This window comes from Cynara cardunculus, assembly GCF_001531365.2.
Source record: "Cynara cardunculus var. scolymus isolate 2C chromosome LG 3, CcrdV1, whole genome shotgun sequence".
Classification (NCBI taxonomy): Eukaryota; Viridiplantae; Streptophyta; class Magnoliopsida; order Asterales; family Asteraceae; genus Cynara; species Cynara cardunculus.
Genome location: NC_037530.1, coordinates 34,920,936 through 34,942,294, shown reverse-complemented (window position 1 = coordinate 34,942,294; position 21,359 = coordinate 34,920,936). Strand labels below are relative to the sequence as shown.

Here is a 21,359-nt window from a genome sequence, read left to right as displayed (position 1 = left end):
TCTTAAAATTCCTTTTGAACGCCTTTCTTGACTTAAATCATGATGGTGTCATCGTTAACCTTGTTGTAGGTGGTGCCGCTTGGTACGTGCATCATCTCATATCATTACATTCTTTTAACACGCCATGGAAACTAAAACCGAGCATATGACTTTCAAGATATATACTACTATCTATTATACGTTTAATTAAATATCAAAAAGTTATACGTTTGATGACATAGAATTGCAACTTTTACTTATGAGCCTATCTCCAAGCTCTAATACTTACCGTCGTAATCCCGTCACGCAAATCTATCAATTAATTAGTTAATTTCATTGGAAAATACGTTGCATTTTTAAATTTGATTTAGTGATCAAGGTAAAGTTACCAACTACAAGCATGCAAAGTGTTGTAGGCATGTATCATTTGGGCGCATTATCTGACTTTGGGATGAATGTTGAAGATGACTTGCTAAACAAAGAGACCAAAAAGTTGATCTAACGGTTAAAAATTTATGTCTCAAACTCGTTCTCTTTAGGTGTTATTGATCAATTCTTTTGGATGATTATATCTATCAATCAAAAAATCTAAAGTTTTATCGGATTCATAATGAAAAAAATGTTGTACGAAGAGTCAAGGATAGATGTATATAGAGGGTTGATCATTTAAGAATCCAATAAATTGTGAGAACTTTGAGAAACAGTACATCATGTGTTATTTCACATGATTTTCATTGCATATAATGTTAGAATTTAGAGTTTTGAGTAACATATATTTGTTTCAGAGAGTGAATCTTTTTTATGTGTTTGTGAAACAAATAATATATGTAAAAAAGTTTCACATTATGAACCAAATACATATGAAACAAAGTAACAAACACATTGTAAATCAAATATATATTAATCAATACTATAAATTCTAGTTATAGATGAAAAAATATCATATAAAACAATACCTTGAAATAAAAGTTGCATATGGTTCTTTTAATATTTGGGGTACCCATTTGATCATCTCTCTCTATATTTGTGTGTGTGTGTGTGAGTGTGTCTATATATATATATATGTACATATAAAAGAGGTAGACTTGCCATTTGCTTAGCTGAGTAGTTGTTGTATTGATTGCTGAAGGGGAAAAGGGAGATGATGCATCTAAAGGTTGTACTTTGCTACTTCTCCTTGTTGGTTGTAAGCATCAGATTTAGCAGTAGCGAGGCAGCACGTACAACCTTTAGCAGCACAAATCAGCGGAGGAGCCTTTTGGAGAATGGACTTGGCCGCACTCCCCAGATGGGGTAAGTTATAACTTCATACATACATATGTGTGTATATATATATATACATATACATATATATGTATATCTGTGTGCATTATCAGTTGTACTCTTGGCTTCAGAACCACATCAACACAGTTGCTGCCGGCAACAAAAATTTCTCACAAGCATGACAACTTCCACCGGTTGCCGGCCGTTGATTTATTTTCAAATCTCTTCCTTCTAATTTAATTTTTCAATAGAAATATATTGTTTAATTTCCTTTTAGTATATATATATATATATATATATATATATATATATATTCATCTTCATCTTCATCTATTCAGCTGGAATATAACAAATTTTAAGAATTAATAAACAAAATGAATTGTAATAAAAGGGTGATTATTTATGATCAGGTGGAACAGTTGGAACCACTTTGCTTGCAATATTGAAGAAAAATTAATCAGGGAAACAGGTAATTACATTTACATGCATTTTTTTTTATATATTAACTAAATTTAATTATTTTTTTAATTATTCATTTGAATGTTTAAACAGCTGATGCCATGGTATCAACTGGACTTGCTGCTGCGGGATACCAATACGTGAATATAGGTAAAATCGTATTTATGTATTAAAAAATCGTATTAATATTATGGAAATACAAACTCCAGCATTAATGAAGTGGGCCGTACCCTATCTTTTCAGATCTTTAATTTGCCCAATGTCTGTGTGATTCATGTGGTGTGTCCTTGTTTTTTTTTGAATCTTTAAAGTATTAATTATAATTTTATATTAATATTATTTTATGTGTTTGTGTTCTAGATGATTGTTGGGCAGAATTAGATAGAGATTCAAGGGTAATTCATCATTTTTTTTTAAATATTTGTTTAGATTTTTAATTACTTTTTATATCTTTATTTCTTGAATTATATTTTTGAGAAAGTTTTTCTGTATATTTTGTTATAAACATATGAATCGATTGTTTGATGTGTTAATTATTCGTCTTGTATCGTAATTGTTTGATTTTTGTAGGGGGATTTTGTTCCCAAAGCCTCGACATTTCCATCTGGAATCAAAGCGTTGGCTGATTATGTTCATAACAAAGGACTAAAGCTTGGAATTTACTCCGATGCAGGGTATTTGAGACATAATAAACCTCCGTTACTCAAATTTAATCCTTGTTTCTTCTATTCATTTGTCCCTTTTTTCTTCTTGATAGAACTCAAACATGTAGTAAGAAAATGCCGGGATCTTTAGGCCACGAAGAGCAAGATGCCAAGACCTTCGCCTCATGGGTACTCTCTTACTTTCATGCATCCATATCATTTCTTTTGGAGTGCATAAAATAGAGCTTAGTGATTTTCTTACAGGGAATCGATTATCTAAAATACGATAATTGTAACAATCAAGATATAAGCCCGAAAGAAAGGTATACAAGTTATTTATAATTCAAAAAAATTAAAAATATTGTATTTTCCAAAATTTGTTGGTGATGGGTTTATTCTGTTTTGTGAGAAAAGGTATCCAATAATGACAAAAGCTTTGCAGAACTCTGGAAGGCCCATCTTTTATTCCTTATGTGAATGGTGAGTGTTGTTGTGGTGTGGCCTATGCTTTTTTATTGCACATTAAAAAAATGACCTAGGAGGGCAAATATGTCATTTCAACCATTAGGGGCCAAGACGATCCTGCCACTTGGGCAAATGAGGTTGGCAATAGCTGGAGAACAACCGGAGATATTTCTGATAACTGGGATAGGTATGGTTATGATCTTACGAGAACCCAACCCAATATATTAAGATTCTTTGTTGTAACACGAAATGACTATATATTTATCTTGATTTCTACTAGCATGACTTCACGGGCAGATGAAAACGATAAATGGGCATCGTATGCAAAACCCGGTGGATGGAATGGTAATTTACACCTCCCAACTTTCTAAATTGTTTTCGTGTAACAATTAGATTACGATTTTGGAGTTCAAAAGCTCGTGTTTTTCTCGTCATAGATCCTGACATGTTGGAAGTCGGGAATGGAGGCATGACAACAGAGGAATACCGTTCACATTTTAGCATTTGGGCATTAGCAAAGGTATACAACTAACAGGTTTTACTTGGTAACAGTATATTTAACACATTAGCTTTTAAATGGAGATAGAACCACTTTTTGTAGGCACCTCTTTTGGTTGGTTGTGATGTACGATCAATGAGCAAAGAAACACATGAAATACTCAGCAATAAAGAAGTTATCGCGGTGAATCAAGGTCAGTAACACAAAACAATAACATCATAATTTTATTTCCCTGAAAAGAAAAACAATTTCGGATATTTAATCGGTCTTGAATCCTGTTTCAGATAGTCTTGGAGTTCAGGGGAAAAAGGTCAAGAAGAATGGCGATTTGGAGGTAATTTGTCTGTATTCATTATCGACTGATCAATATAACCGTGACTTGTACATCGTATTACAATTTCTGTACATCTTCAGACATACGAAAACCAGCTTCGTAATTCAAGTTGAATGCTATGAAAATGCAGGTTTGGGCCGGTCCTCTTCAACATAACAAAGTTGTGGTAATTCTATGGAATAGAAGTGGCTCAACAAGCCAGATTACTGCTTATTGGTCTGATATAGGACTCGATTCAACAACAATCGTTAACGCTCGTGACTTATGGGCGGTAAGACTTCAAAAAATAGTTTTTTGGGTATCATAGAACGATCTTTTTAACTCATCTTTTATTTTCTGCAGCATTCAACTCAAAAATCAATCAAGGGACAAATCTCTGCAACTATTCAATCTCATGCTTGCAAAATGTATGTTCTTACTCCACAATGAGAGTAAATGAACATTTCATTTTTGTAATGTAATAAGATTTGGGAAGCCAAATCCAAGAAATTATACATATGAAGCAAATAAATATTTTCTTCTATTTATATCGTATGTGGTGCAAAAACGACTTACATTGGTTTTTGGAACTTCCCGTGAACCCACACCCTGCGCATCATTTTCTGTTTACGACGATTAACTGACTTCACACAGCAATATTCAAGCTCAAGCTGCAAATAAAAGAAATTAATACTGCTAATGTAGAGGTTATACTGGAGTTACAAGATTGAAACATTAATTTTCCTCAAATAAATAGACAACTAAGGAAAAAAGATTATTACCTCCGTGAAGCCGGCACCTAGAAAGAGATCGCGTGCACTATCCAAAGAAAAAAAGTATGAACGGGTGCCATCAGATCGCTTGTATTCCCTAAACCCCACTCTTTGATCAGGCTCAAATCGAAGCATGGTCATGTCATAGAGGCCTGAATCAATTGACAAACACGTTTGAGCACAAACCAAAAATCCCAAACTTTTCTGGTTCACCCCAACACTCCACACTTGTCCGACTGTTGCTGGAAATATACGGACCCATATTTTTCCACCACGACGTGCATTTCGTGTTAATTGACAACTCGAGTTGTAGATTATCATTCCCGGTCAATACCCAGCCAGGCCTACAATCAAATAGAAAGCCCCAAGGGCGCCATATTCTAGGAGCCCAAAACAACACTAAAAATTGGATCTTGTATAAGATACACATTCTTTCCTGATTCGACCAAACAGTTACGTCTTTTTCCTTATTTTTGACTTCTTCATCGCAAAGTTTAAGCCCTGGCGTTATCTAAGTATAATCATTTATATTAAAAATATATTTACTTGTTGGTTTGTGGGTATCTTCAAGTTCTAGGTTTTGACAAAATTCATGCAAGTATGAAAAATAAGGCTTTGTCCATTTATACAACTTTCAAATCCAATTCTAGTTTCCTCATCTTCTTTTCATCAGGGACTCCCAATCACCCAACTAATTGTTCAAGCCAAATATACCACAATTGGAAAAAATGGAACTGAAGTGAATGGATAGACCCATGCCTTATAATTATAAAGACTTTCAAGTTAATGGGGCGCTTACCGTAATCCCTGAAGAAGAGTAGTCCACCAGGTTTTAAAACCGAGAAGCACGCAGCAACAGCCGTAGACATCCTGTGAAGCGGTACAGCTGATAGAGTAAAAATCTGCCAAAACCAACATAATGTATACAGCTGTAAGAGCAAAGTCATTAACAATGGTCAACAGGGGAAAAGGAGAATATGAGAGAGGATGGAACATACCAAAGTAACATAATCCACACCACCAATGCAGCAATCACTTTCCTTTGATGAAGTTATATCAGTAGTACAATCGCTCTCGTTATTGCCAAAATCTGGAACAGCAAAAGAAACATATAGTTGAGTATGTGGTCAGTTGTGCATATAAAAATAGTGTCGACCACCTGAAAGAAATATATTCTGCTTTAGCTGAGCTGTTTCATGGCAAGAATCACATATCAGCCACTTAGGGAAATGACATGTAGAAACATCCCAACAGAATGGACGAAAACGCCTTTCAGCCGAGACCACATTGGAGGCATGTATGGTTTCTGTTGCCCTCTCAAGTGCCTCTGTGCTACAATCGCAGGCAAATACAATGATGTTTTCTTTGCCACTACACAGCAGAAAAAGAAAAACAACTTCCATTAGGATGACAGGCAACTAACACAATCACGAATTGGGAAATCACAATTTGAGCCGTGAGTAAAAGGATAATGCTCGTACATCATTAAAGATGTATGCGCTTGTTCCTCACAGTATAAATGCAAAGCACCCCCGTGGGCTTGATAGATATTTCATTTAACATTTATAAAATTCAGACAGAAAGCAACGGGATCAATCTAGAACACCATTCATAACGAAGACAACAAAATTGAACAACCAGCTAGATTGGATAAAAGTAGATATTAGTGGTATGATCAACTACAAAAACCTAACTACACAATAAAGGTGCGCATACTAGTGAAAAGGCTAAAAGACGGGGAAGAGAGGAGAAAAAAAATATCTTGACCTCTCTATAATTACTCAAAAGGGTTGGTACTTTCTGAGTTCATCATAATAACTAAACAAGCAATTAGTATTTCTAACCACCATACTGCTAATTTGCAAAATTAGAAAGAGCACTCGTGTAAGCAAAAATTGGCCACTCCTTGGCTGGAGTCATTTTCTTCAACCAACCATAGTGTCTTGTTCGCCATTTTCTGCCAACTCGATTATTATATTTTTTCTATTTATTACATTTTTGCAATTATGTTGGTTTGGAAACCGTATGTTAAGTATGGTGATTCAAACTGGTTCGACAGTAAACATGCAGATTAAAACAAAAGTTGATGCATATTTGTTTGAAAATTTATTGCACAAAGTACAGCACTCCATCCAATGGACAAGCCAAATTCACTACAGGCTATGAAGCATAGCATACATAAGGTTTATGATGAGGCTAATGCGCTAAACTAGCACAAATCAAATATGCCATCTTTTCCATCGATTTCATTATTAGATAGGCAATAGGCACTCACATATTCAACATAATTACATTTCTTATCCCACAAGTGCTTGTGTTGTTTAAATTATACAAGAACAAGTACCACCTAGTGAAATTGATGATAAAGCATATCTTATGAATTACCGTAAGATTGGTAAAGCAGTACTTGCATTACCACACCCCACCTCCAATACCTTAGAATACTCCTCACATGAAGCTAGTTCAGGAAATTCCTTAAACAAATACCGTCTCTCCTGCACAAACAAATAAGAGTTGGACAAAACGACCTACATAAATATAAATATGAATAGAAAAGTAGAAATCTCTTTTTACAAACATCCAAATCCAAGTTTCCTAATCCACATAGTAGTCTAAACATAATCATTTTCTTATAATTCCTCTGAGCAATCTCTTTAAGTCATCAACGAAATAAAGATATGGCAGATAAGAATGTAAACGGCACTACTACACATTTGATACATAATGTAAGCCAGCACCACATCGAATCAACTTTCTAAAGCACGTCTACTCCACCAGCAAAGCTTAATACATTGTTGAAAATAACATCTTTTTTAATCAATTCTCTCAAAAACAAATTACATCAAGCTTTTAATATCAAAGATCTTGGTGCCCTTCACTACTATATTAGGAATGAATTTCTAAGGAGCTTTGGCTCAACAAAAGGTATGCTCTTCAACTTCTCAAACACGTTGGTGTTATTGATGCAAGACCTGCTTCTACCCAACTTGATCCAAATGTCAAGCTCAACAGCCATGAACTTTTACTATATCGGACTTTGGTTGGAAAGTTACTCTATCTCACCATCACAGTAGGATAAATCCTATAAGATGATGTGGATACCGTCGAGAAATTGCATCCTTCCAAATAGGAACTGCCCAAAGGGTATACCATGAAGGTACAAAGATTGTACCTGCGGACCAACCCCCCTACAGCAAAACATGTGCAAGTAGAGAAAATAATTCCAACCAGAAGTAAAGAAGAAGGTGCTAATCCTGACCCAACCCTAGAGACTCTAGCATCCTATTTCATATTTAAGGGTAACCAAACTAAAAACGTTGATTGAAAAGAACTGATAGTTATACAAAAGAACAAAATGAGGTAGTGGGCGCTAATCATCAAGAACAACAGACTTGATTTTAGAGGTGTAAATTATTTTTGCATACTCCATTCCCATTACCAACAAGTTCAATTCTAGGGCAAAGAAAATAAACTCTCTTACATACTCCATTACTGATGAATAACATTTTTTTTGTACTTTAATGATCTGAAACCTACCACAAGTTCCGGATCAGTTACATCACCAATGAGTAATTACCCGCAAGAATTGCAAATGCTCGTTATATAGATTACTAAGATTATTACTATTCCCTCGTATGATTTATCACCGATTGGTTATCATTCTTGGCGTTCCTTTTAGTTCGTCCATTTCTATATATCTACCAAGTACAACATTCATAGGACCCTAGCCTTGGTTTCTCAAAATCAAAATGACTTGTAGCCCTATTTCTAGAATGAATGGAGCAATGTAAAGAAACAATAGATGTACCTTAAAGAATTTTCCGGTAACGTGACGAGCGTGAAACTGGTTCCATGATTGAGAGTCCAGGGAAGAAGATGAAGAGGAAGAGAGGATGGATTGATGGATATAAGGAAGGAAATGATACCGAAGGGTAGGATCATTCTCAATTTGTTGCCTCAGTTCTTGCCACTCAAAATCCTTGGAGTGGTACTCCGTTTCTTGGCTACTCATCATGAGGCGCAAAGTTCACAAAATGATTTGTAGAAAACCCCAATTGCATCAACACTTGTACCCTACAAATTTTTATTATATTTTTATTTTTATTTTTAAGATACAATGATACTTCAGAAATTTGTATAAGGTATTGTTGTATGTTTCTCCAAAAAGATATTCGGGTGTATTTATCCTACTCTTTTTATATAACTTTAGCTTTTCCTTTAAGAAATTTTTAGTTTAAAATTAAATTGAAGGTACAAAAAACACATTTATATAGAGTACTCGCGCAATACAACGAAATATATATCTTGATTTAATATGCAATACAAATCGAAATTAAAATAATAATGGAAGGATAAGAATCTAATGATTCTCTCAACTATTGATCATGGAAAAACACTACCATTTGCATTGACATCTCTACAATGTATCTTTGGTCTCTTTCAAGGCTTGAAATATTTCTACATGTTCCTCAAGTTCCTAACTCCCTTTCTGTGAATGACGATTGCAACCTTCATTATGTTCCGTCGTTAATTAACTTCATCAAGATAATTGATTGTAACGAAAATATCATCCTATAATGCAAATTGATTGTAACAAAAATATCATGACTGAATGGCGGGATAAACCTAGGTTTTGAATTAAGGTGCTTGATATTAGAGTTTAAATTGGTACAAATCATAAATCAATCAAGCAATCAAAAGCAATGGTCAATCAATACAACCACCCATAAGGTTGAAGCTTACCTCGAAAGAGAAGCAATCGAGATTTGGGGATGAGAAACAATCGAGCTCTAGAGAAGTAAACCTAAATCGACGAAGAAACCATAAAGAATCAATACGTAATGAGTCAAAAACAAAAAAGCAAAAAGCGATACAGATCATAAGTCAATCAGAAGCAATGGTCGAAACCTATAATGTTGAAGCTTACCTTGAAAGAGAAGCAACTGAGCTTCGGGGAAGAGAAATTAACGGTGATTATAAGAAATACGATGTCAAAATCGCCCATTATATATGCTATCAACAATATCTATCTACTCTTTAAAAAAAAAAGATTCTAAGGACATTAGTTGGATTAGAGAGATTGTAAGGGCAAGTAAAGATTCAAATGGGAATGGTATGCTTTTAAAACATGTGCGTATGCATAATTAACTGGTATTTTTGAATTTTAAGTAATGTGCACAAATTAATTGTATCTTATGCATGGTAATTCGTTTTTAAGAGAATAAGTCAAATGCTTTATAATATAGTATATAGATATATATAGAATCAGGTTCATACGAGAATAATAATTGAATAAGAGAATAAGAATGTAGTCGAATCACATATGATTTTATATTAAAATCACATATGATTCACATGACTATGGTCGTGACCTAAGATCGTGGGCCACATCACCCTCACATCTATACGTTGATCGTTAGTGTAAAATCATATGTAATTTGACACGTGATTTGACCATTTTCATGTTCGGGTTGAGTTCCGATAAGAAGAGATCTTCACCTTTGAGTCAATCATAATTGAAGATCAACACTAATGAAATACACCAAGATGCATTAGATCAATTCCCGTGAAAAACACAATTCACAGATGAGGTGAGATTAAAAGTGATCAGATCCCTTTTACGCTTCCAACCTTAACTTCGATTCTCATATGATCCTTCATCATTCATATTCATTTATTTAGTTATTATTATCATTTGAAACCCCCCCCCATATATGATGCTAATTTAAAAATCGGATTATAGTCTCATGTTTATAAATGGTAAAACAAGTGAAATAAATTTCTAATAAAAGAATAAATGTGAAATATAGAATTAAACTTATATGTACATTAATCTACAAATTAAAAAGGGTGATATATGCATATAAATAAAGAAGAAAAAATAAAAAGGGAAAATGGCATAGTTGAAAGGTGGTTTAGATGCATTTAAGTAAGTTCAAAAACTAATTGCTAAAGTACACATCAAAACATTTGGCTGCTTCAAGGAGAAGTACGTTTTTTTGGGTCAACTGTACAATCATATAATGCATTGTGTTACAACCTATTGGTTAAACCCCAACCATACTTCTCTAACCACACCCCAAAACGCTTCAGTCTTGGAAACGATCGTAGTCCCCATTCTTCGGAGACTGGTGCACCCCATGGTTCACTCTTCCTGCAAAACCCACCATCAAAAAACGCATCAATCTTAACCCCAACCCGACCATCTTCACCACCAAGAAACCATACCTGAGAATTCATAACCACCACCGCCCCTAGAATCGTTGTTATTCCTCCAGTCGCTTACCGCCACACTCCGATTCGGAATCATGAATTGATACCCATCGATGTTTTGTTGCTCATCCCTGCCACCGACTACATTTCTTCCGGAAGAATCTGGTGCCGATAGGAACCCCAAGTTCGGAACAGGTGCTCCGACATTCGGTGACGCCAACTTACTGGTAGAAGCATCGCCTTTTATGATAGTGGTGGTTTCTTTCTTGCCTTCGGTAGCGAATGTGCCAACTATTACCTGATAAACCAATCAAAGAATGAGCATAAATGGCACGCCAACACAGTGGCTTTCACTAAAAGAACACTACCTGCACTGGGCCCGCAGCTATCAGCGGCCCATCGATGCTGCCTCCTATGATTTGACCATCGTTACTAGACAAACACACACTTAATCCACCCGTGCTGCCACCAAAATCAGTACGAACATAAGAGCCACAGAGTGAAAGAATGTCGAAACGGCCCTGATATCAGACAAACCATCAATCGGTCAGGTCATATAAACCACGTTGAGTTAACAAAACGATTTTTAGACAGCGTGCACAAGTGATTAAAAATGAAGTCGGTTAGTTTTTTTTTTTGGTAACGATGGGTAGTTTGGGCTCGTTTGTGCAGAATTACATGGAAGCATAAGATAACAGCCAGGAAAATCTCTTGTGGCCCAGAAGACTCGAACTGACGACCTATCAGGAGGATCCCCACAAACTAGCATTTATTTGCCAGTTGAGCTGGTAAGGTCGATTAGTTTCATATGCTTCTCTCATGTAATGCTTTGAAGAATGCATACAAAAGTGGTTGAACTCATTTACCTCATAAGAAATGTTGCCCCCGGATGTGGCTGGCTGGCGTAGAGATGCATTAGAGATCGAACCAGATGCTGAGAGGACGCACATCTCTTGCTTGCTTTGTTGCATAAATGACATGATTTTCTGGCCAATATCCTACAAAAAAGTTCAAATCGATCACGGAAACAGAAAAATGGCATTGTTTAGATTATATACCCGAAATAGAGAGATGAATTCATGACAAGTGCTCAAAGACCGTCCACACTAAAATACATTGATTTATTAGTAACATCAATTATTATCGAGTAGTTTCGATATATAATCAATTATCACAAAAGGATTATCGAAATAACCGAATCACGAAATGGATGACAAGTAAAGTACATCCATTGTCATCGTCACTTGATCAAGAAACAATAAGATAACAACACTGCACCTAATTTGTGTACGGTTTAAGAGCATAGATTTAGGAAATAGTCTTGCATACATCTATTACTGCATAGGCGTATCTTGGTATTAGCTCTATTAGAGCATTAAAGTAGTCCTTGTGAACTCTTCCCTTTTTTTCTTTTTTTGAAAAGAGCACCTACACCTACTAGCACGGACTACTTTAATACTCTAAAAGAGCTAATACCAAAATAACCCTGTAAGGTAATAACATCCCACCCCAAGAGATGTGTTGGGTTTGTTTGGTATGGTTTTTTAAGAAGAAAGATATCAAATATTCAACCAATGCTGCAGCAAAAGTACAAATGGCCAAATGGGTTTTGTGAATCTCTAGAATCCCTTAGTTGTGAGTTCAAAAGACTTGTAGCAGATTATTGAAGAACAGAAACCATAAGTGATAGCATTAGTTGTACAGATTACGGCTTGCAAGACTCGGACATAAAAAGCAAATCATAATATACAGGTTCGTATTTCATACCTCTCCGGCAGTCACAGAAATAACATGAGGTGTAAAACCTTGCCCCGTATTCCCTGAATAAACAGACACAGAAATCACATAACAAGTATTCAGTCATGACAGATTATATACATGAAAAACATGAGCGGAGTTGTGTTTTATTTGTACAGAACACAATTAGAAATCTGAAGAAAATCATGTAATGCTCCAACGACAACGCAGTAAAATAACCATCTAAATTCCAATTCAAATCATCAGAAATAGAATCGTAACAAATAAAAAGCCATCACTTAGTATAGTACGGGTATAGTAGTGCAGGTCTAGCGGTCAATCTGGCATACGGTCTGGTTCCATTGACATCAATTTAGCTTGAATGCTCTAGATTTGTTTTCCTCTTTTAAGTATTTATATACACCACAAAACTCACACAATCCTCAACTTTAAAAAGTTGACTTAATGGAAAGTTCAGCTCGACCGGATACCATTAATGCGTCATTGACACTTCGGTTGCTCTAGATTTGTTTGATTCATGTGTTTTGCATGAAACCTATATACTAATTGAGCTAAAGGTGCCATTGAAAAGGATTAAAAGAAAAGAAAAAACAACGTTATAACATAGGCACATTCCCATCAAGCCTTCACCATGCAAAGATTATCGGTGCAGGCTCTCGAATCCATGGGCTAAAAAGCATAAACAGAGACATAAAGGGTCAAATATACAGCAACAACAGTACTAAAGAAACCCTGTAAACTCTTATTCAGCCAAAAAAATCAAAGGGTTTAATTGATGTTGGTAATTTATAGAAAAACAACGAGAAACCCACCAAGAGAAGGTTTCTTGAAAGAAGTAGAAGCAGAGGAGCCACCGACGCCCAAAGACAAGTCCTTTTTCCTCGGCGGCGACAAAGGAGGAACAGAGGTGGACGGAGAAGACGAGGAGGAGAGTCTTTTTGCAGCGGCAGCTTGCTCCGGCGTTCCGTACTTTCTGGGTCTTCCTCTCTTCCTCCGGACGCCGGTCTCTAAGGGTGACGAGACGGCGGAGGGGGCAGAATTGTGAGGATAGAGGATCTGAGAGGGTCTAGGATCGTTGTTGGTGTTTGGTAACATTCCATTGGTGGGAGGTGGTGGTGGTTGCTGGTGTGGGTGGCGTTGCGGTGGCGGTTGTGGTTGTGGTTGTGGGTGGTGGTGGTGATAGTAAGAGCCTAGACCAAGGTCATCCGGTTCCATTAGAATGGTGTGATGAAAAAGAAAGAGGTATAAAATTTTAATTTAGTTTTTATAAATTTGGTTTGATATTGTTTTCCTATTTTTGAGGAATATGGATTGGGATTTTGTTTTGTGCTTGTGTTCTTTTACAGTTTTTTCCGGATGAGGTTTTGATCCTGTACCGCATGATCATCAGTGGCGTGCGTGGACAGTTGATTGAGTTTGACCCCTCATAATTTTGACTCTTGATGAAGAAGATGGTCAAATATATCAATCATCAAAAGTCAAATAAATTCTAAGGCTTTGTTAGTTATTTTATCATTTATGTCTAATTCGTTCGGATGTTCAGTAATTCAGACTGTCTGTTTTTTATTATTATTTCAAAGTCTTTTATCTATACTATATTTATAAAGCATTTGAACATAACTCTTAAAAACCATTTTTATGGATGAAGTATTGTTTATTGATGCATATTATTTAAAATTCAAGATTACAAGTAATTTTGCATAAATATAACTTATTAAAGCTTCATTTTTAACTTCGTGTAACTAATTGCAGATAAACATAATCAAATACAGGATAAACATTCATTTTAAATATATAAAATCTAAATTATAATTAAGATAATCATTGAGTTCTAACAATGTTAATTTATTATTTTAAAAAAATTATATTATTAAACCAAAAATAAATTACTTGGTTATTAGATCTAAATTAACGTATAATAAAAACTTGAATTAAAGAAGTTATACAAAAAAAAAAACGAAAATTGTTAAATAGTTAATTTGATACTAATATCAATTTATTTTTTTCACATTTTTATTCTATCTTTGAATTTATATTTCATTCAAAATAAAAAATTATCGTTTTTTCAAAATCACATAAAATCGTATTATATTAATAGAAAAGAATAAAAACTAAACATTAAAATGAAAATTTATCTCGCTACATTGCACGAGTACCCTTGTAATCACTTAATAAAGTCTGAATAAATATCTTAATTCATCTAATTTCCTTTTTTCTATTCTTTTTTACTATTGTTTCTTTCTCGAACAAGGATATCACCGTTCTTTCATCACCTATGTGAAATGAAATGTACACCCCCACTTCTCTCCCTCCTCCCCCCCCTATATATATATATATATATATAATTTTTGTACGTATAAGTTAGTTTTGAAGATTAATGTGAAACAAAAACTTCTATCGATGAACTATCCTCTATCATAAGTATCGATCTTTTCACAAACAAACTCACCGGTGGCATTTCCAATAGCACCAAAAGTCTGAAAAGTATCCAAAAGGTTCTTAGTTTTACTGTGTTCCATCTGTTAAGCAATTGTTGTGATGAATTTTGGCAATGGAAAAATCAAGAGAATTTTGCAAAAAATTTGCACATGATTTTACAAAAAACAAACTATCGATTCAAAAACAAACAGTCTTATTAAATTTTGGATTTCAGACTTAAGCACCATTTTTTATTAATCAGAAGTGAAATAAGACCCCATACTTCAGCATCTCTTAAAAAACAAACCTCACCTAAATCTTTTGTATATGTTTTTTGTTTTTTTTTTTATATCACATAATCATGTGTTTGTAAACAATGATTAAGTTGTAGTTAAAACCAAAAGCCATAAGGACTTTAATTGTTAAGTTAAAGTAAGATAGATATAAATCATATTTTATATATATATAGATAGATAGATAGATAGAGTTTGTTTCAAATATAACTCATTAAATTTGTACAACTAATACAACTATTTTATATCCTAATTTACATTATCTCACTTTTTAAATATAAAGATGTGTATATAATATATTTATATCATTTCATTAATAATTAAAAAATACATTAATAACTAGGGATGTACAAAAAACCGTCAACCCGCGAAACCCGCCCAACCCAACCAGTTAACAAACCCAATTAAACCCCACCCGTCTACCCGCCAAACCACTAACCCGCTAATTAGAAGAGTTGAAATTAGGCTCAACCCGCCCAACCCGTCAACCCGCCGCTAATATATAATTTTTATAAAATTATATATATATATATATATATATATATATATTAATAATGTATAAATTTTATATAATTTTTATTGATATTATAATTTGTTTCATTTTAACTAAACGTATAAGTTACCAAAAGAGATTCACGATCAAAGAATGATGACAAATAATCTAATTAATAAGGAAAATTATTGATTTTTTTTGCAGCAACAACAAATTGATATGTTGGAAAATATGAATGATATTGATAGATATTTGATGGACGAATCCATCAATCTATGACGCTTTTAAAGAGTTACATTAAAAAAATGTCTTATCTAAAAGAGTTTCAATATGTTTATAGGATGGTTTTGGCCGTCTTAACAAATTCTATGATGCTTTTAAAATAAAGTGTCGTATTAGTTATTTTATACAACACGACTTGAAAATGTCATATGAGCATAGGTGTCTTATAAAATAGATGAGTTTACGGGACAATTCTCAAAATGTTTCTATAAAATAACTAATACGACATTTTATTTAAAGATCATTATAAAACACTTGTTGAAACGTCAAAAAACGTCCTATAAACCTATTATAACATTTTTAGATAGGACGCTTTATAATATGGTCTATAAACTTAAGTTTTATGAATTATTTCATTCGTCAAATTATGTAACTACTAACCCGTCAACCCAACCCAACCCGCTTCAACCCGTAAGGGTTGAGTTATATTTTTGAATGGGTTGGGTTGAGTTGAGATTTTTTAAACCGCCATAATTAGGTTGGGTTGTAAAATTGTTGTAAACTGCCCGACCCAACCCGCGTTGACCCCTGTTAATAACTTTGGAAATATAAGAAATATTTTATTAAAATATGTATAACCAAGAGGAAAAAAGCATTATTATATTAATATTATAATATAATAAAAAAAACCAATTCATCAAAAGATGACATATGCTACTTATTATTATAAGTATAAATAATATAATATTTTTGGTTGAAGGTTTCATAGAATTTTGTATATTTGCATAAAAAGGGTGTGATGTTTGGGTAGTTATTTACACTCCTGAAATCCCTACTGACATATCTTCTCCAGATCCCACGTTTAATTCACGGGTACCACCACATCTCTCGACCGTTTACAAATCTATGGTGAATAATGGTCAGTTCTTACTAGATCTTCCTCATATCTTCGCTTGTTATTTGGGCTTATACTTGTAAAACTATCATTTTCATCGATCTGTATTGCAATCAAATCAGAGTTGTTTGATTGTGTCTTCTTTTCTCATTCTGTTGCTTTGTGTCCCTAGTAGAATTGATTAGCAACTTAACCGAGTAATTTAGAGCATCGATTTATGGTCGATGATGTAAGATCCAAATATCTCCGCTTCAGGATAGAGGTACATTTTGAGTTTGGATGTCAAAAGGGTTGCATTCTAGTTTCAAAATTTATATGTTTATTGTTTAAAAAAAAAATTGGAATTATTTTTGCAAATTAAGTTCATATATTGACAAGGACTATTGTTGAATGAAGTTCTTCAGTAATTGCAACAAGATCATTATAAGTTTTGTGTTTTGAATGTATACTCTGACATCTAACATCATGAATTGTGTATGGTTCAATCAAGCCTGCACAAATTGATTTGTTGGCAGTGTTTGCTATGCAATTAACAGCAATGCGGTGTTCTTAGTGTATGTATTTATTGGTTATTAATGCAAATACTTGAAATGATTAAAACCCCACATCTGACAAAAGGGAGCAATTTTTTTATTTTGGTTGTTAAATGGATGCGCGTTCAGTTGATCATTTTATCAGTAGCATGTTTGGTGCAGGAAAAGAAGTAGTTATATCAGCAAAAAACATAAACAGATAGTTATTTAACTTGTTAGGGCAAGGATTTAGTTGATGGTATAAATCCAATAATATTTGAAGTATGTTGGTTGAAGCTATTGCTAGTTGGTACATACAAGAATATGGACTTGCTGTAATCCAGACCCAGATCGGATCAAAATTGACCTTCAATTAGAGGCCACTACAATGGCTAGCAATAGCTAGGGACATATACGAGCCAACCCATTTTCAGTTCGAGAATTTACCATCTAATGATTAAGAATAGGTCAATCTAATACAAGTTATTTTAACAATGTGTTCTGTTGTTGATATACAATATAATGGTTAAAAACTATGTCATCTATGGATTAATATCCTTAATTAGAAGGTATAGCAAAAAGTTAGATCATGGAGTTGATCTGATCTCTTGATCATGAGTTCATGACCTACTTATGGGTAAAGATGGTCCTGCAATTCCTTAGTTCACTCCATTTATGGTTCGCTATTGTGCTGAAGCACGCTTATTTGGAATCATTCCAAAGACACTAAAACTCGGTGTTTCTTCGATTAAAACTTGCATCTTGAGCACCGACCTGAAAATCAACCAAAACTATGAGAGCAAATCACGAGGTGATGCAAATGCGATGCAAGAATAATGAAAAGGGGACTTGAATGCTAAAACATGGAAAACACAAACACATAACAATTCGCTATAAGCACACCCTTTTTCACATCGCATTATTCTGACTGCTGAATCCTGTGTCTTGTTTGTTTGGTTACAGGAGAAGGAAGCAAAGAAGGAAGCTTTTAGGAAGTACTTAGAGTCTAGTGGTGTTCTGGATGCTTTGACTAAAGGTTCCTCACTTGACCTCATAACAGTGTTCAGATGCATCCACTTTTTTGCTAAATGGTTTATTTTCTTAAAACAACTAAATGACCTCTTTTGACTTGTATAAATGTGAAGAATGAATTGAATTGATATAGAACTTGTGCTTAAAACCTCTTTGTCCCCTTTACTTTATGTTCACAAATTACAAGCTCCTTAAGAAGGGTGTAACCGTAATCACTTTGATTTATTAAAATTTCACTGTCTTGGCTATGTTTGTAGACCTTAGCTGCAAAATGACTCAATTTTGCAAGAGTATACTCTCTGTAAAGGGAAGCATACTGATTTGATAAAAGAACATTTTATATCGTTGGTGATTAGTTAGGAAGTGTTCAGAAACACATATTTGAGGGTTTTTGGAATTGGAATTTCAGCTTATTCAGTTATGCAATTTTAATCTCAAGCCATGGTGTTGGAGTTTTGGCATATAATTTGCATCTTATTCTCGCTCAGATGTTCACCATTAAACTTTTTATTGCATGTAGTTCTTGTGGCTTTATATGAACAGAATGACAAGCCTTCCTCAGCTGTTGAGTAAGTTCACATCTTTGAGATAACTTGATTTTTTTTTCCATGTGACGCATATGCATTTTGCCAGATGTTGATTTGTAGATCCATCCTTCATTTTATGCATATATTCACCTATCTTAAGGTGTTCACTTAAATGCCAATAATAAATAAACCGATAAGCTAGGAAGGATGGAAGTGAGTGTGTGTATCTGGTGCAATATGTAGTATGTGTGGGTTCAGCCTTTCCACAATTTATATGTATACGTATGTTTATATTCAACATGCATGCACTCATACATAAGTACATATGTATGTACATATTTATACGCACACATACATACATGGGGGGGGGGGGGGGGAAGGGAGGGTACAAAAGCCCACACATGGGCTTGGGCGTGTTTTTGTGCATGTCTTTGCTGGCAGAGGAGATGTTCATGTATGATGCAAGGAAACAGAGAAGGGATTAAAAATGGGAGTGGTAAACAAATGTCAAAACTCTAATTATTTGCAGAGCCCAAGTGTGTTATCTTCTTGTTGATAAAACTACATATCAGATGTCTAATTATTTGACGTGTAACAATTTAGAAGTACTAAAAGCCTTGAAACAAGAATTTAAAATGACAAGTGTGACACAGGTCCTTCAAAGGACCATCCAACTATCCAAGCTGTATTCACCTCCAATTTTGCTAAGCTGTATTTGAGTTATTTATCTTGTTTTTAATAAATGTATGTGCACTTAGTTCATATCCAGGCATGCACACCACCAATATCACCCCTACCCCTAACTCAGGTATCGGTGCTTCATTGGCTATAAATAAAAAAGAGGCTGCTAGAATGAAAATTTAAAAAAAAAACTTGGGGAGAAATATTAAATGTTCCATTTCTGATTACATGAGTTCATTTTTTTTATAGCTAAAGTCTTTCTTCTTCAATGTTACACATGTGGATAAACTTATTATTGAGTTAACAGGTTTGTGCAGCAAAAATTAGGTGGTCCTAGCTTGTCCGAGTATGAAAAGCTACAAGCTGAGATGTCTGATTTGCAAACTCGATACAATGAGCTTATGGCAGTTCACCAAGAAACATGTAACCAGGTATATTGTATTACTCTTTGTTAATTCTTTTCATCTTATTATATATGTACACCACCCACTGGCTGAATGGCTAAACTGCTGAGCCCCATCATGTCCTTATCCACTATTTGTTATGCATCGATAGCATGGCCTGGGGAATGCAGGTGACTGAGACTAGTGTTTTCTTTAGAATTCATAAGTGTGGCAAAGTTTTGGTATTGTAAGATCTGCTGAATACGGAATAACATGATTTTACATTGAAAGAAATGTTTATAAACACGAGAATGCAGGGTTTGAAAGCAACTGGCATGAAGACGTTGAAGAATTCAAAGAAGAATGCTACAACGAGCATCATAAGTCCTATGCCTATCTCAACTCATTTGGGATATATGTAACCAAGCCATGGTTACAAAGTGCTGTTTCCATATCTGAAGTTAATTGAATGCACATAGATGATAGACAGGCACACTTGACTCTAGAACTCAAACTTCTCACTTTACAATTTATGGAATTTATTGCTAATTTCTTGAGCTTTAACATCTGGTAACTTAGAAAATGTTGTAAAAATAATAATAATAATAATAATATGGAAGTTCCTATTTTGCAGCTTGAGGCTTTGAAAAACACCGAAAGAGAGGCATCATCGAAGGAGAATGTTGAAGGTGAAGATCCAACACAAAATTTATGATAAAATACCAAGAAATGAGATATGATATGAAGACTCTACATACCCAAAACTGATTACTATACTCCTTATTTTATTTTTAGTAATACATATTTTCCAGCTTTCTTTTATCTTTTTCTTGTTTTTGTTTCTTTCGGATATCTAGACTTGTGCATTAACATTGTAAGGAAAACCATGATGGTGGTTATTTAGGTTAATTTTCCATATATATATATATAGAGAGAGAGAGAGAAGGAGAAAGTTTCAAATGCAACCCATCACATTTGTACGACCAATGCAACTAATCAATTAAGATATTTATGAAAATGATGAGAGTTCATTTATTATGATTTGAATATTTATGGAAAATGACTAGGGTTCATTAACTATGATCAATATTTTATATTAGGAAACAATTAAAACTTTTATGAAATCACATATTTATCAAATTAAATGGACGGTTGAGATTGAATTGTATTGGTTATATAAATGTAAAGGGTTACATAATAATCCACCTTTCTCTCTCTCTCTCTCTCTCTCTCTCTATATATATATATATATATATATATAATGCATGGATGGACCTAGAGTAGAGTATACGGTGGAACGTGCCACCGTAATATTCCTCCGTCGGAGGGTAAAAAAAATTAGGTTCGTGAAAGATGCAACCATATTAATTTGTTGTGTGTCACTATATGTATTTTGAAACTACAATGAGAACAAGTTTTATTTGGTAGAGTTGGTTTGCAAGACTTTTTATTCTATTCCAGACTGAAGTTCGAATCATGTTAGTGTCATTTTCTTAATCAAATGGTATCATCATTTGAATTTTTTTTTTCACATATC

The 21,359-nt window shown here is 34.1% G+C and overlaps 4 protein-coding genes across 9 annotated transcripts; 2 read left to right on the top strand and 2 right to left on the bottom strand.

Moving 5' to 3' along the window:
• Window positions 1-1,066: 1,066 nt before the first annotated feature.
• LOC112508810 (alpha-galactosidase-like) lies at window positions 1,067-4,170 on the top strand. 2 transcript variants are annotated; one of them, XM_025113590.1, is made up of 15 exons: window positions 1,067-1,272; window positions 1,653-1,711; window positions 1,795-1,851; window positions 2,062-2,096; window positions 2,272-2,375; window positions 2,459-2,534; window positions 2,610-2,668; window positions 2,760-2,825; window positions 2,914-2,997; window positions 3,091-3,155; window positions 3,248-3,330; window positions 3,412-3,502; window positions 3,594-3,643; window positions 3,774-3,914; window positions 3,986-4,170. In XM_025113590.1, exons 1-15 carry the CDS (start codon window positions 1,121-1,123, stop codon window positions 4,070-4,072), a joined length of 1,209 nt encoding a protein of 402 aa, XP_024969358.1. In that variant the 5' UTR covers window positions 1,067-1,120; the 3' UTR covers window positions 4,073-4,170. The 2 variants fall into 2 exon arrangements, with proteins under 2 accessions (XP_024969358.1, XP_024969357.1); XM_025113589.1 differs by having other exon boundaries at window positions 2,914-3,155.
• On the bottom strand, window positions 4,044-8,410 carry LOC112508811 (methyltransferase-like protein 6). 4 transcript variants are annotated; one of them, XM_025113592.1, is made up of 7 exons: window positions 8,204-8,410; window positions 6,781-6,890; window positions 5,555-5,766; window positions 5,394-5,485; window positions 5,195-5,297; window positions 4,405-4,547; window positions 4,044-4,293 (listed from the first exon to the last, which is right to left on the bottom strand). In XM_025113592.1, the coding sequence occupies exons 1-7, from the start codon at window positions 8,408-8,410 to the stop codon at window positions 4,195-4,197; spliced, it is 966 nt and encodes a 321-aa protein (XP_024969360.1). In that variant the 3' UTR covers window positions 4,044-4,194. The 4 variants fall into 4 exon arrangements, with proteins under 4 accessions (XP_024969360.1, XP_024969362.1, XP_024969359.1 ...); XM_025113591.1 differs by having other exon boundaries at window positions 4,155-4,293; window positions 5,552-5,766; XM_025113594.1 differs by lacking the exon at window positions 6,781-6,890 and having other exon boundaries at window positions 8,204-8,398.
• A 1,885-nt stretch (window positions 8,411-10,295) lies between these two features.
• Window positions 10,296-13,631, bottom strand: LOC112509671 (AT-hook motif nuclear-localized protein 14). The gene is made up of 6 exons (XM_025114756.1): window positions 13,179-13,631; window positions 12,376-12,428; window positions 11,475-11,606; window positions 10,977-11,129; window positions 10,624-10,906; window positions 10,296-10,549 (listed from the first exon to the last, which is right to left on the bottom strand). The coding sequence occupies exons 1-6, from the start codon at window positions 13,579-13,581 to the stop codon at window positions 10,485-10,487; spliced, it is 1,089 nt and encodes a 362-aa protein (XP_024970524.1). The 5' UTR covers window positions 13,582-13,631; the 3' UTR covers window positions 10,296-10,484.
• Window positions 13,632-16,548: 2,917 nt separating this feature from the next.
• On the top strand, window positions 16,549-20,737 carry LOC112510239 (c-Myc-binding protein homolog). 2 transcript variants are annotated; one of them, XM_025115580.1, is made up of 5 exons: window positions 16,549-16,711; window positions 18,163-18,235; window positions 18,752-18,800; window positions 19,747-19,870; window positions 20,457-20,737. In XM_025115580.1, exons 1-5 carry the CDS (start codon window positions 16,709-16,711, stop codon window positions 20,535-20,537), a joined length of 330 nt encoding a protein of 109 aa, XP_024971348.1. In that variant the 5' UTR covers window positions 16,549-16,708; the 3' UTR covers window positions 20,538-20,737. The 2 variants fall into 2 exon arrangements, with proteins under 2 accessions (XP_024971348.1, XP_024971347.1); XM_025115579.1 differs by lacking the exon at window positions 16,549-16,711 and adding an exon at window positions 16,791-16,949.
• The last annotated feature ends 622 nt before the right edge of the window (window positions 20,738-21,359 follow it).